General features: G+C 43.2%; 1 protein-coding gene across 1 annotated transcript in view; it reads right to left on the reverse strand.

Annotated features, from left to right (window-relative positions):
• Positions 1-505: 505 nt before the first annotated feature.
• LOC139283111 (E3 ubiquitin-protein ligase RNF123) overlaps positions 506-16,513 on the reverse strand; it is a 103,270-nt gene continuing 87,262 nt past the window's right edge. The window contains exons 39-40 of the mRNA XM_070903068.1: positions 3,921-4,006; positions 506-1,409 (exon numbers count right to left, since the gene is read on the reverse strand). Coding sequence (XP_070759169.1) covers positions 1,310-1,409; positions 3,921-4,006 — 186 coding nt within the window. The 3' untranslated portion in view covers positions 506-1,309. The remainder of the gene's footprint in view (positions 1,410-3,920; positions 4,007-16,513) is intronic.

Consider the following 16,513-nt stretch of genomic DNA (forward strand, 5'->3'; position numbering starts at 1 on the left):
GTGTGTCTTTGTTAGTGTGTCTGCACAGAGGTAAAGGTGATATACGGAGAACACGCCTGCCATCATGTTCCTGTGTGTGTGTGTGTGTGTGTGTGTGTGTGTGTGTGTGTGCGTGTGTGTGTTTACACCTGCACTGACAGGTAGAGGTGAATTGTTGTGCTAATTTGACAGCGAGTTCTCACACTCAAGGATGCTGCTGTCCTCCCATCGAGGACTTTATTTTTTATTGGGGAGCCTCAGTTTAGTGTGTGTGTGTGTGTGTGTGTGTGTGTGTGTGTGTGTGTGTGTGTGTGTGACTGGAATCTAAAACTGTAAAGTTAACTTTAAGTCTAGTTGGAAGAGAAATGAACCCTAAAATCAGTGTGGATTCAAAGATCTAGACTCTCGAGGTCTTTCCTCCCTCAGCAAAGTCTGGCAGGTTCAGAGACTCTGAGTCACCTGCAGCTGTGAATGTGTTTGCCTGCTAATTGCGTTCAGCTGGACACACACTGTACGGCTCCACATGTTTGAACCTTGTAATCGTACGACTTCGACCGGTCCGGACGTGCCGCTCACACTGAATGTAAACACAGAACCCCCGATCGATTGGGATTCCAATATTCCAATAAAGTTTATTCAAACAAGACGGCCGCGACCTCAACAATGTTGACAAAAAGAGAAACCAAACAGCATTAGTTTGTGAAGTTCTACTCTGACCTGAAAGTAAGAAGACATCAGCTGGGTCAGCTGGGTGAGCGTCTGCCTGCAGTTTCTAACAACATAAAGTCACATGAGGTTTATAGCGGATCTTTTGACAGCAGCCATGTTGGAAACTGGACCGTAGAGCAGCTCAGACTGCAGACGGATGGTTGATCAGGATCAGGAATCAGAATAATTCAGCAGGTTTCACCTGACTTCAGTCCACACACACACATTTACTGTACAGTTAAAGTTTAACGCACACACTTCTACCATCTACTGTAACTGGTAGCAGTTTCATGACAACACAGCCCACCGTAAAGTCAAACTGTATTTCACTTATTTCCTCTCAAACCAGAAATGAAGAAAGTAACATGACAAACATTTAGAGCTCCTCCGTCTCCGTCCACGGCGTCTTTTCTTAAGTTAGAGACAGAAGACGTTCTGTGAGAATCAATCTGACATACAGGACAGACCTCTGTGGGAAATCTTTGGGTTCACTGATCTGTGGTCTGATGTTTGAAGGGCTTGAGACGGGGGGAGTGTTTGATACATCAGTCTTTTACACTTTGTGATCTTTACAGCAGTGTGTGTGTGTGTGTGTGTGTGTGTGTGTGTGTGTGTGTGTGTGTTAGGAGGTGGCAGGCTTGCTGTAGTCTTCGACCCCGGTGATGGTGGCTTTGCAGAAGAAACAGTCCTTGTTGTTCATCAGATGCTGGTTGATACAGGCTCTAAACAGAAACAGAGGGAACAAATCATTTTAATAATCATGTGATGCGTCTTTTCTCCCATTTATGGAGGTCAGAGGTCAGAACAGTCTCTCACTTCGGTTCTCTGGTCTTTGATATGAAAACATGTGTAACAAGGTGTTAGCTTTACGCCACAGGTGTTAGAGGTACGTTAAATAACGCAAAATATGAAGCCACAGCCAGCAGCTGGTTAGCTTAGCTTAGCATAAAGATTGGAAACAGGGGGAAACAGCTAGCCTGGCTCTGTCCACAAGTAACAAAATCCACCAATCAGCTCCTCTAAAGCTGATTAACATGTTATATCTTGTTTGTTTAGACAAATGAGATACAAGACGTTCATTTATTAGTAGGTGGATTTCTTTACCTTTGGACAGCTAACATGCATGTGATTTTTGTTGATGACTAAAAATTAATAAGACAAATACCGAGATCACAGAATAAAAACATTATATCATGTTGTTGAAATTAACACATTATGTAAATTATAAAATCTGTAGAAACCTAAAATCTCAATCATTCCCCGGGGCATCTAAGACGCCAACCACAAATAAGCTAAAATAATTATTTTGGGGGTACTTGTTGTAAGAACTACGTTTAATTTTACATTTGGTTCATGATTCATCATTCACCGTGAACCTCGTATCCGTCCTACTTTCTCGTTAAAGCATGTGCTTCTCCAACGGCGAGGCGACCTCGCTGTGCGATGGAGCACTAAAGGGACTGAAACGACCAATGAAGAATCATAAGGATTAAACACAGGACAATGTGTGAGAGGGTCTTTGTAGTCCGGACCAGGGGCACAAACCGGCCTGAGTTTGGCCTTGGAGGTGTCAGCATGGTTTACTCCTCGTGACAGCGCTCTCAATCAGCACCAGAATAATCAGCTGCTGAGTTGGCGTGCCAGCTAAGCTAAATCAAGCGCACCTCCAGGACAACATGAAATATGTATTGAGGTATGAATTGGACCAAGGTCTGCTGCCCACAGAGGTTTTCAGCCACAATCAGCAGTTCCCAAACAGCTGACTCACACACACACACACACACACACTGTGTAAATATAAAGTATTTATATATCAAATACACAGTATAGTGTGTGTGTGTGTGTGTGTGTGTGTGTGTGTGTGTGTGTGTGTCAGTCAGCGGATCGATGAGGCCTTCAGGTGAACGACGCCCCGTCAGCTGAAGGCTGAGAGGACGTTACAGCTCCTGCTTCGAAACATTTAGGAGGAATCTCACATATTCATTTATAATTTGATAACTTTCAATTCATTTTCATAAAGAAATGTTTTGTTAATGCGCTCAAACGAGACATAAAATATATGAACCGACAACATAGAGGATGAGGAGGGGGTACGTGGAGGGATCATTGGAAAAAACTGAAATAACCATTTGATTAAAATCAATCAAAAATAAGTCCACATGTAGAGTCAGCTGTGACACCTGAACACAACGCGTTGTGTTTGAGTGAAAACTACAACGGAAAATTAAATACACTTTCAGTTTCTTCAACCAGAGTGATGATGACAGTTACTGCATGAGTTCCACGAGTCTGTCTGATCAAAGTCCTGATCGCTGACAGGAACACAGGTTCCTCCAGGTTCTCCAGGTTCTTCAGGTTCTCCAGGATGTGTGTGTGTGTGTGTCTGAGTGTGTCTCTGTGTGTCTCTGTGTGTGTGTGTGTGTCTGAGTGTGTCTGAGTGTGTCTGAGTGTGTCTGAGTGTGTCTCTGTGTGTGTGTGTGTGTGTGTCTGTCTGTGTGTCTGTCTGTCTCTGTGTGTGTGTGTGTCTCTGTGTGTGTGTCTCTGTCTGTCTGTCTGTCTCTGTGTGTGTGTCTCTGTCTGTCTGTCTCTGTGTGTCTGTCTGTGTGTCTGTCTCTGTGTGTCTGTCTGTGTGTCTGTCTGTGTGTCTGTCTCTGTGTGTCTGTCTCTGTGTGTCTGTCTCTGTGTCTGTGTGTGTGTGTCTCTGTGTGTGTGTCTGTGTGTCTGTCTGTCTCTGTGTGTGTGTCTCTGTCTGTGTGTCTGTCTCTGTGTGTCTGTCTCTGTGTCTGTGTGTGTGTGTCTCTGTGTCTCTGTGTGTGTGTCTGTGTCTGTGTGTCTGTCTGTCTCTGTGTGTGTGTCTCTGTCTGTGTGTGTGTGTCTGTGTGTCTGTCTGTCTCTGTGTGTGTGTCTCTGTCTGTGTGTCTGTCTCTGTGTGTCTGTCTCTGTGTCTGTGTGTGTGTGTCTCTGTGTCTCTGTGTGTGTGTCTGTGTCTGTGTGTCTGTCTGTCTCTGTGTGTCTGTCTCTGTGTCTGTGTGTGTGTGTCTCTGTGTGTGTGTCTGTGTCTGTCTGTCTGTCTCTGTGTGTCTGTCTGTGTGTCTGTCTCTGTGTGTCTGTCTGTGTGTCTGTCTGTCTGTCTGTCTGTCTCTGTGTGTCTGTCTCTGTGTGTCTGTCTCTGTGTGTCTGTCTCTGTGTCTGTGTGTGTGTGTCTCTGTGTGTCTGTCTCTGTGTGGACTCACTTGCAGGACTTGTGGGAGCAGGGCTTGAAGACGGCAGAGATGGAGTGAGCGTAGCAGATGGGACAGAGGTCTTCTTCACTGGTCGGCTGTGAGAGAGAAAGAAAAGTTTGTGAGGAAAGTGTTGTTCTGTCTAACTGTTAAAATAATGATAATAATAAAGGAATAGTTCAACATCTAGTGAAATCCTCTTCTTCTCCTTCTTGCTGCATAGCTTAGCTTAGCATAAAGACAGCTAGCCTGGCCCTGTGCCCCTCACAGCCTCTGAAGCTCACAGATTAACACGTTACATCTCGTTTATTCATCTGCACAAAAACTCGAGAGTCGAATCTGCCTCATGTTATTTTCAATATGTCCTCCCCTCTTAGATTGGAATTACACCACAACTGACTTCTCTATTAGCATCTTTAGCCCCAGTGCATCATGGGACATCTAAGTTAACACCACAGGTGCCGAGGGAAACACCATCACACCCGCAGCCTTTTCCTGCACTGCCCATCCCATCTGTTCACTTCACAGATTTTCACCTCACAACCTTTCTTCACTTTCAGCTCCTCCACTCGGCTTCCCTCTGTCCTCCTCACTGCTCTGTCCTCCTCACCGCTCTGTCCTCCCTCTGTCTGTCCTCCCTTTGTCTGTCCTCCTCACCGCTCTGTCCTCCTCACTGCTCTGTCCTCCCTCTGTCTGTCCTCCTCACTGCTCTGTCCTCCCTCTGTCTGTCCTCCTCACCGCTCTGTCCTCCTCACTGCTCTGTCCTCCCTTTGTCTGTCCTCACCGCTCTGTCCTCCCTCTGTCTGTCCTCCTCACTGCTCTGTCCTCCCTCTGTCTGTCCTCCTCACCGCTCTGTCCTCCCTCTGTCTGTCCTCCTCACTGCTCTGTCCTCCCCCCTCTGTCCTCCCTCTGTCTGTCCTCCTCACCGCTCTGTCCTCCCTCTGTCTGTCCTCCTCACTGCTCTGTCCTCCCCCCTCTGTCCTCCCTCTGTCTGTCCTCCTCACCGCTCTGTCCTCCCTCTGTCTGTCCTCCCTCTGTCTGTCCTCCCCCCTCTGTCCTCCCTCTGTCTGTCCTCCTCACTGCTCTGTCCTCCCTCTGTCTGTCCTCCTCACCGCTCTGTCCTCCCTCTGTCTGTCCTCCTCACTGCTCTGTCCTCCCCCCTCTGTCCTCCCTCTGTCCTCTTCTCACAGTGAATCCGCAGATATATTTTCACATCGTTTTCACCGTTTCACTGTTCTGCTTCCTGTTTTATGACGGGACTGACGGGACGTGAAGGTGGGACTCTGGTTTAATTCTTATTGGCTCTCAAGCTGCATGTAAAGAGCTTTACTGGACATGCATTGATTCATCGTTCATTGTTGTCAGATTATTATTAGCCACTTTTATCACTGTAACAGGTTTTTAACCTCTTCTGCTCTAGTCGCACCACGAGGGGAAAATCGTTTTTACAGATCTGAGATCTGAAGAGAAGAAGCGCCTCAACAACTTCAACTTGTCTCTTTCAGAGTTTATGTAACTGTATTTTCTTTGTGCAGAAGATATTAAACAGCTTCAGTTCAGACGGTCCAGTCGAAGCTTTCTTCAGACGTGAGAGCGACATGTTGAATCACCATCACATTCATGTAACGAGGTTCATTCTCTTCTCTTCTTTCTTCCACCACAGCTCAACTCTTCTTCAACTAATTCTTGTTTTTCAGAATCAGAATCAGAATCAGAAACTGTCTATTGCCAAGTAACATACATTACAAGGAATTTGCTGTGGTCTGAAGGTGCTATTGTTTTGATAACAAATAAGTAGAATATAAAAGCTAAAATAAGAATAAGAATAAAAATTAAAAATTAATTTTTCCTCCACAATCCCACACTTTCTGTTTCGGTCTTTCCGCCGTCCTCCTGTCTCCCTCCTCGCTGTCGTGTCCACTCAGCATGCTGTCTCCAACCTGTCAACACCTGTATCTGCCCCCCCCCCCCCCTTTATTCGTCCTCCATACATAAAGCAGCAGCTCTCCTTTCTGCTCCTCTGACTGGAGTCACCACCCACAGCTCACTCGCCGTCGAGCTGCTGCAGAACACTGACATTATTACACAGGAAAGAAAAGGAGCTGAAGCACATTCAGAGATTGGGTGACGTCTTCAGGAAACAATATTACAATGAGCATTTTTAAATCTTTGTCTTAAAATGTAGGACAGTCGTCTTCTCCTCCTGCCTCTGTTTGTCCTCCTGTCCTCCGGCATCCCGTCCTCAGCAGGAGTTTATCAGTTCTCCTTTCTTTCCTCCGTTAATCTCCTGCATTCGAAACCATCAATCTTCTCCTCCTCATTCTGCTTTCACGTCTGTGTTGATTGTTCATTTGAGTCCCTCAGCAGCTGGACCTTCCACACCTGAAGTCAATCTTCTTTCTCTAGTTTCTCTTCAGCATCGACAGCTTCGACACAACACTGTGTGAGCAGGACAGCAGTCACATGGCACAACATGAGTTCCTGCTGAGAACAGCACGACTTCATGAAGCCGTCTACACTTGACAACAGTTTTGGTGTTAAAACGGGTCCACATTAACAGAGTCTCCAGTTACGTCTGTCACTCTGCGTCAGTCTGATCACACTGCTTTAATCATAAAACACGTGAACCAGCAGTCACTAACAAGTCAATATTTCATGGTCACGACAGAATCAACAATAATCCATGTTAATGAGGACAGCTGTGTGACGGTCTGTATCGACATCCATCGATCACAGAGGAAGTTAGAGGCAAGCTTCAGTGAGCAGCTCACATCTTTAGTCTGGACGGAGCTGAAAGGCTTCATGTGTTCATACTCACAGTGAGCAGGAGGAGGAAGAGGAGTGAAGCAACAGAATGCAGATGAATGTCGAAGACTAACGGCCCTCAGTTACTGCTGGTTATGTTCTGGCCGACATGTTTACTTTGCTTCTCTAAGTTAAAGAAGTCATTTATCACTAACTGGATGAACATCATCTCACTCTGATGAGTCTTCATATTTGACCAGACCAAAAACAGACGCAGAAATGTTTTAATCCAGTTGGTTTCATCCTCAAGTGTCTCTTAATACAAGACAACGAAGTCAGATCCATAAACATATGGAAGATTAATCAGACATAATTTTGAAGATCCAAGAATCGTTTTAACCAAAGGTTCATTGGTTCCAGCTTCTTCTTCTTCTTCTTTGGGTTTTGTGGATCTGAAGACGTCATCTTGTGAGGAGTCATTTTCACTCTTTTCTGATATTTTATAGACAAATAATCAGGAAAATAATCGGCAGGTGATTGATGATGAAAATAATTGTTAGTGGCAGCCTCGGTGAAAATCACATACTTCATAAACTATATTCATTTAGATTTTAGAGTCCAGACTAAACAACCACGATGAGCATTTGAGCCGTGGTCAGTCAGCTGCTGCCTCCTCCTCCTCCACTGATTCTCTCATCCCCCACCTCTTCATTCTTTCTGCACTGCCCCTGTATATTATAACAGCCTTTCCCTCCCACATCCTCCTCTCTGATCTCCTCCTGAGGTTTCAGTGAGTCTCTCTGCTCCCGTCTGATCCCTGCCCACCTCCTCCAGACACCACCAGGTCCTGCTACACCAAGGCCATCACAGTCACAACATTATACATGCTAATACATCATCAAGTATTCAAAACTCAAGTGAATTTTCATTCACTTTGATGCGTTATTATTCATTTTAACAGACAAACCTCCTTCAGTTCAATTCAGTTTTATTTATAAAGCACCAAATCACAACTAAAGTTATCTCATGACACATATAGAGCAGGTCGAGACCAGGTCGAGACCAGACCCTTTACATATCATCATTGAGGTGGTCACCTGTAAACCTGTGTAAACTGTGACGAATGTCAAGGATTTCGCTTTTTCAGCACTTTTGCAAAAAATCTGTCCAAGAGATCCTGTAGATCCTGTTATGTGTTGAAAAATAAAACCTGAAACTGCAAAATCTTTCACTGAAATTTCATCCAGTTTAATAGACGTCAGACCTCTTTTCTGTTGTGAGCTGCTCCAACAACAACAAAATCTTCTGCTCCATGAAATCAACTTTTATAAATCTCCATTGTAGCTTGCAGACTTCCACGTGAGCCCCCACCTCTTTGGTTCAAACTGAAATATCTCAACCATCGACTGTATAACAGAAGTGGACATAGCCTCTGTGACGTCCCCCGCTAGTTTGTGGAGTTTTGAAGCCTCGAGTTTGGTGTTTTGGCTGTCGCCATCTTGTTTTTTGGAACCAGAAGACCATATTTGGACGAGAGGGAGGAGCTATGGATGTTAGTATTTAGCTCAAAGCATTGCTAGGCTGCAGACTCTGGTTTTTAAAAGATGTTTTTCATTTGATTACAATGTAAGAAATCCTGGATTGTAAGTTTATCGATTTTATCAAGGAACTCCTGCTGGGTTCAATGAGCTCTTTCACATCCAGACTGTGGAGGTCAGACAGAGGCTACATTCATGTTAGTTTTCCCACAGTCTGTGTCATGGTGATCATTTCAGACAAGTGTTATTCTCACTGTTTCCCTTTGACAATTAGACAAAAAACGACTACAAAGAGACGCAACAGGAACAAACAGACGCAAAATGACCACAAAGACGCAATGCACCCACAAAGAGACAAAAAACGACCACAATGAGATGCAGCGTGACCACAAAGACGCAAAAAATTACCACAAAGAGACAAAAAACGACTATAAAAAGACGCAACAGGAACAAACAGATGCAAAACCGACCACAAAGACGCAATGCGAACACAAAGAATGAGTACAGGTTGACAATGTATAATCTAAGTGTGATGATATATGTATACAAGTTGTTTAGGTGTGTGATGTCACTTCCTGCCTGATGCTTGTATGGTTGGTCTGGTCCACTAACTTGAAAAATGACTGGTAAAGTAAATGTCCCCGCTAGTCTTGTAAAACACTCAACTCCGGCTGTGTCTCTCGTCCATCTGTCCGTCTCCATGTTTCTGCCACATCTGTTTGTCCTCATTGAGTCTTCAGGGTCCAAACAGACGACACAGAGACTTTAAACGAGTGTTTCTCAGTCTGAAGTCTGAAGTTGTGAGGGCCTCATTAACCCTTTACCTGCTTTTCTCTACAAAACACAACACACACACTGAACCTGCAGACCACAAGCTGATGATGAAGCGCACACATCCCACATCTGCTAACATAATGTGTGTGTTTATGTGTGTGTGTGGCTGCAGGAACTGAGTCTTGTCAACTTGTGATAAGTGACCTTTGTGTGATTCTTGGAGCCTGTGGGAATGTGTGTGTGTGTGTGTGTGTGTGTCGTAGACCTTCCCCTGTGGTCAGTGCTGAGTTCATGAAAGACAGATGATCATCATTATAGAGAAGGAGAGAGTTTGTCTGGGGGTGATGATGGAGAGTAAAAAATGAAAAGATGTAAACACCTGAGAGGATCAACGGCTGACAGACAGACTGCAGAGAAACAAGATCAAGCACATTAAGACTCTGTGAGACCTCATTTCCTCACGTCAGTACGTTCGATAAATTCAAACAGGCCGCCTCCGACATCTTGAGAGAACAACAACAAATTGAACTCTATGAACTTAATTATACAACAGTCAGAGTTTGCTGTTCATTTCAGCTCCACACAACTAACGTCATGTTGGTCATGAGAGAACAGTATATTCACAGTGGGTGGTGGCGCGCACACCTTTTCTCTTCACTTCACGTTTGAGCTCTTGTTCAAGAACAAATGTCAGCTTCTTATTATCAGAACAGTAAAATAAACCACAAGTTCCACGAGAAACTGTACGGCACTTTGCACCAGCAGCAATGTTCTCATCTCAGGCAAATATAAATATAATCCTGGAGAGAGAAACAGCTGAGTTCAGAGAGAGACTGTCGAGTGCAGGAATAAAATAAATATCACAGCGCAATCTGTCACATGCAGCGAAGAGACAGCAGGGGAGGTCACTATTAATGTGTGTGCTCGCCCTGCAGGCTGCATGTGTGCACGTTTGAGCCAAAAACTGAGTCCTGACGGCAGACGGTTTGAAAGAAGGAGGGTCCAGAGGAGGACAGGGGTGATGTGATTGGTGAAGGCGCTCAGGGAGCCACCGATCATCCGAATCCTGAAATACCAGCGTGGGGAGGAAAATGTGTCTGGTCTCGGGCGAGCCGAAGGATGCCAAAAATAAAGAAGTGTGGCAGCTTGAAGGAGAGAAGGGCAGACGTCAACAGCATGGGTGAAGGAAAAAATCAGAGAGGGACAGATGACAGGAGATTATAATGATAAGGAGAAGGAATCATACCAGAATTTAAACAACTCGAGCACAACAACAGAACGAGGTCTGCAGCTAATCTGCATTATTAATTAACCTGTCAATTCTTTTTCAGTCATCACAGGTTTTCTAAGGTGACGTCCTCAAATGTTATTTGAATCCACAACTCAAATATATTCAGTTTACTGTGATTATAAACAACAGCTCAGATGCTCATCTCTCCTCTGTACGAGTCTGCAGCCAGCAGCTCTGTCAGACTCTGTACTGTACTGTAGGCACAGCGGTGCTTCGAGCTAAATGTTAAGTTAAAATTCCGGATATTTTATTGTCTCCAGGTGTTTCCAGGTGTTGGGGAGTTCTACTGCGTGTTTATCAGGTAGTATGTAGTAAGCGGTTGAAGAGTACAAAGTTGAAACTGAAAACAATCTGTTGGTGTGTGTGGAGTTAGAAAGGCTGCTGTAGGCTGGAGGCTCCAGGCTACATTAGCTGCTACTAGCATAACACACCACAACTGGTCATGTCTATGTGTGAAACTCTCGCACACAGTTTGGTTAGATTTAGGCAAAGATCATGATTTGGGTTGTCTGTCAACTGAGGAGGAGTTGCATTGTGGGTAATGTAGGCGCCAGGCTTTGTCAAGGAAGAGGAACGTGTGGAATAAAACAGATGATATCTCTGGTTCTGCTTTCTAAACGGTCCATCGTGAGTCTGAGTTGTTCTCTTTAGACTGACCTGATGGTGGCGCTAGATGAAGAGTCAGAGTCAGAGGATCACCATCACTCCTTTGAAAAAATAGTCGTAGCCTTCTGAGTCTTAAAACAAACTAACTAATTCGCTCTGAAGCAGCTGATGGAAACGTTCTTGATTTGCATTTGTTTTTTGGAACATTTCAGTAGTTCTCTTAAAATTTGCATGACAACTGAATGGAAACATGGCTAATGACACTTTCTCCTGCACACGCTCACATGCAATATGCTGCTTCGAAGCCTGGTTACTGTGTAGACGGTAAGAAATCACCAGGAGAAATCTACCTGTACACTGCACTACACTACACAACACACTGAACTACACTACAATACACACTGAACTACACTACACTACACAACACATTGAACTACACTACACACTGAACTACACAACACACTGAACTACACTACACACTGAACTACACTACACTACACACTGAACTACACTACACTACACTACACAACACACTGAACTACACACTGAACTACACTATGTACTGCACTACACTACACTACACTACACACTGAACTACACTATGCACTGAACTACACTACACTACAATACACACTGAACTACACTACACTACACAACACACTGAACTACACTACACTACACACTGAACTACACTATGTACTGCACTACACTACACTACACTACACACTGAACTACACTACGCACTGAACTACACTACACTACACACTGAACTATACCACACTACACACTGAACTACACTACGCACTGCACTACACTACACTACACAACACACTGAACTACACTACACTACACACTGAACTACACTATGTACTGCACTACACTACACTACACACTGAACTACACTACGCATTGCACTACACTACACTACACTACACTACACACTGAACTACACTACACAACACACTGAACTACACACTGAACTACACTATGTACTGCACTACACTACACTACACTACACACTGAACTACACTACACTACAATACACACTGAACTACACTACACTACACAACACACTGAACTACACTACACTACACACTGAACTACACTACGCACTGAACTACACTACACTACACACTGAACTACACTACACTACACACTGAACTATACCACACTACACACTGAACTACACTACGCACTGCACTACACTACACACTGAACTACACTACACTACACAACACACTGAACTACACTACACTACACAACACACTGAACTACACTACAATACACACTGAACTACACTACACTACACAACACATTGAACTACACTACACACTGAACTACACAACACACTGAACTACACTACACAACACACTGAACTACACACTGAACTACACTATGTACTGCACTACACTACACTACACTACACACTGAACTACACTACACTACAATACACACTGAACTACACTACACTACACAACACACTGAACTACACTACACTACACACTGAACTACACTACGCACTGAACTACACTACACTACACACTGAACTACACTACACTACACACTGAACTATACCACACTACACACTGAACTACACTACGCACTGCACTACACTACACACTGAACTACACTACACTACACAACACACTGAACTACACTACACTACACAACACACTGAACTACACTACAATACACACTGAACTACACTACACTACACACTGAACTACACTACACTACACTACACAACACACTGAACTACACTATGTACTGCACTACACTACACTACACTACACACTGAACTACACTACACTACACACTGAATATACTACACACTACACTACACACTGAACTACACTACACTACACTACACACTGAACTACACTACACACTGAATATACTACACACTACACTACACTACACTTCACTACACACTACACTATGCACAACAGAGCGCCACAGGAAATCATTCCTTCCTGTGGCCATCAAACTGTTCAGCTCCTCCCTCTGAGTGTCAGACACTCAGAAGAAACAGACTGATTCTGGACTTATTTCGCCTGTCAGCAACCACTACCTCATTATTTATTCTTAAAATGACACGAGTGCAATACATATATATACATATGCAACAGAGCAATACATACATATATATATATATACATACATATATACATTATTGTATATATTTTTTACTTTTATTTTCACTTAAATATTGTAAATGTGTATATTTTTTATTTTCTATTTCTTATTTTTCTTATATCTTATTTTTTTTCTACTTTCTACCCTTAAATGGGAGCACCGGTACTGTATAATTTACCCCAGGGATCAATAAAGTATTTCTGATTCTGACTACACTACACTTACTAGACTAAACTACACACTACACTACAGACTTAACTACAGTACAGACTAAACTACACTACAGACTAAACTACACTACAGACTATACTACACTACACTACACACTACACTACAGACTAAACTACACACTAGACTAAACTACACACTACACTACAGACTATACTACACTACAGACTAAACTACACACTAGACTAAACTACACTAGACTAAACTACACACTACACTTCAGACTATACTACACTACACACTACACTTCAGACTTAACTACAGTACAGACTATGTGTCATGAAGAGTATGTCAGCCTGAATGAATCCACTCCGCCCAGTCACACTAATACTCACATCCCTCAAAGCACCGGCCGAGGAGGTGGAGCTGCAGCCATCTTTGACTCAAGCCTGTTGATGAACTCTAGACCTAAACTGGATTATAACTCATTTGAAAGCCTCGTTTTGAGTCTCTCACTCCCAACCTGATAAACACTGAAGCCAGTCTTATTCGTTATAGTCTATCGCGCTCCAGGTCCATACTCTGAATTCTTATCTTATCTGAATTCTACTCTGAGTTTTTATCAGGTTTAGTCCTTAAAACAGACAAAGTCATTATCGTAGGGGATTTTAATATTCATGTGGACGTTGATAAGGATAGCCTTGGTACTGCATTTACCTCTTTATTGGATTCGATCGGCTTCTGTCAGAGGGTACAGAAACCGACTCACTGTTATAATCACACCCTCGACCTGGTTCTGACATATGGACTTGAAATTGAACATCTAATTGTCTTTCCACAGAATCCTTTGTTATCGGACCATTATTTAATAACTTTTGAATTCCTATTACTGGACTACACGCCATTAGGCAAAAAAGCTTACACCAGATATCTATCTGATAGTGCTGTAGCTAAATTTAAGGAAGTGATTCCATCGGCATTAAATTCAATGCCACGTCTCAATACAACTGAGGACTCCTATGCTAACCTTCGTCCCTCTCAAATGGACAATCTTGCTGACAGTGCTGCAGGCTCAATGCGACTGACACTTGACTCTATTGCCCCTCTTAAAAAGAAGATAATAAAACAAAGAAAGTCAGCTCCATGGTATAACACCCAAACCCGCAAATTAAAGCAATCAGTGCAGAAACTTGAAAGGAAATGGCGCTCCACCAAACTGGAAGAATAATTTAATATTATTCTTATATAAGATTATATTTCTAAGAATTAATTTGGCAAGATAGTCTTAGAACTTATAGGAAGGCCCTCTGTAAAGCCAGAGCAGCCTATTACTCAACATTAATAGAAGAGAACAAGAACAACCCCAGGTTTCTCTTCAGCACTGTAGCCAGGCTGACAGAGAGTCACAGCTCTATGGAGCCATGTATTCCTATAACCCTCAGCAGTAATGACTTCATGAGCTTCTTTAATGATAAAAGTCTAACTATTAGAGACAGAATTGATCACCTCCTGTCTTCAGGTAGTATCTTACCTTCAAACACAGGAATCTCAGAAATAGCTGTAAAACCTGATGTATATTTAGATTGCTTTTCTCCCATTGACCTTCACCAAATTACTAAAACCATCTCTTCATCTAAGCCATCAACTTGTCTCTTAGACCCCATCCCAACCTGGCTGCTCAAAGAGGTTTTACCTTTAGTCAGCACTTCTTTACTAGACATGATCAATCTGTCTTTATTAACAGGTTACGTACCACAGTCCTTTAAAGTAGCTGTAATTAAACCTCTTCTTAAAATGCCCACTCTTGATCCAGAGGCTTTAGCCAACTATAGACCTATATCTAACCTTCCCTTTCTCTCCAAGACTCTTGAGAAAGCAGTCGCCAACCAGCTGTGTGATTTTCTACATGACAATAAGTTGCTTGAGGACTTTCAGTCAGGTTTCAGAGCTCATCATAGCACAGAGACAGCACTGGTGAAAGTTACAAATGACCTTCTGACTGCATCAGACAAAGGACTTGTCTCTATACTTGTTTTGTTAGATCTTAGTGCTGCATTCGACACCATTGACCATCATATCCTATTACAGAGACTGGAACATTTAATTGGCATCAAAGGAACCGCACTAAGCTGGTTTAAGTCGTATTTATCAGATCGATCTCAGTTTGTACATGTTAACGATGAATCCTCCATGTACGCCAAAGTCAGTCATGGAGTTCCACAAGGTTCTGTGCTTGGACCAATACTATTCACCATATATATGCTTCCTTTAGGGGATATTATTAGAAAACACTCCATACATTTTTATTGCTATGCGGATGATACCCAGCTATATTTATCGATCAAGCCAGAAGAACTTCATCAGTTAGCCAAGCTCCAAGCATGCCTTAAGGACATAAAGACCTGGATGACCTGTAATTATCTGATGTTGAACTCAGACAAGACAGAAGTTATTGTTCTCGGCCCTGAACACCTCAGAAACACAGTATCTAAGGATATTGTTACCCTAGATGGCATTGCCCTGGCCTCCAGCGCCACCGTGAGGAATCTCGGAGTTGTCTTTGATCAGGACATGTCCTTTAACTCCCACGTAAAACAAACTTCAAAGACTGCCTTCTTTCACCTCCGTAACATTGAAACAACACATAGTACCCTATTACCCCACTAGAGCACTGCGCTCCCAGAATGCAGGGTTGCTTGTGGTTCCTAGAGTCTCCAAAAACAGAACAGGAGCCAGAGCCTTCAGCTATCAAGCTCCTCTCCTGTGGAATCAGCTCCCAGTTTGGGTCCGGGAGGCAGCCACACTCTCTACTTTTAAGAGGAGGCTTAAAACTTTGCTTTTTGATAACGCTTATAGTTAAGGGCTGGCTCAGGCCTGCCTGGACCAGCCCCCTAGTTATGCTGCTATAGGCCTACACTGCTGGGGAGACTTCCTATGATGCAGTGAGCTTTCCTCCTCTCCCTCTTCATCTTTGCACATTCATCACAGTCCAATGCATGTTACTAACTTTATTTCTTCCCCGGAGTTTCTTTGTGCTTTGTCGTCTCACAGGTTGCTGTGGATCGTGGTCCTGGTACGCCTGGCTGCTGCTGCCATGGGCCTGCCTGACTCTCATCACTACAGTTATTATGTTTAGTCGTAGTTCTGTTACTATTAAAGCTGCTATTATTAATCTCAGCTAGTATTACAGCTGTAACTACTATTATCAGTCATATTTCCAGTATTATTATAACTATAGCTGCTATTTCTACTGCTAGTGCTGCCATACATCTCTGTCTGTCTGTTATTATTTTTTATTATCATTATTTATTTATTTTTATTATTTTTATTTTTATATTATTTTTGCG

This window comes from Enoplosus armatus, chromosome 3 (genome assembly GCF_043641665.1).
Source record: "Enoplosus armatus isolate fEnoArm2 chromosome 3, fEnoArm2.hap1, whole genome shotgun sequence".
In the NCBI taxonomy this organism is placed as follows: Eukaryota; Metazoa; Chordata; class Actinopteri; order Centrarchiformes; family Enoplosidae; genus Enoplosus; species Enoplosus armatus.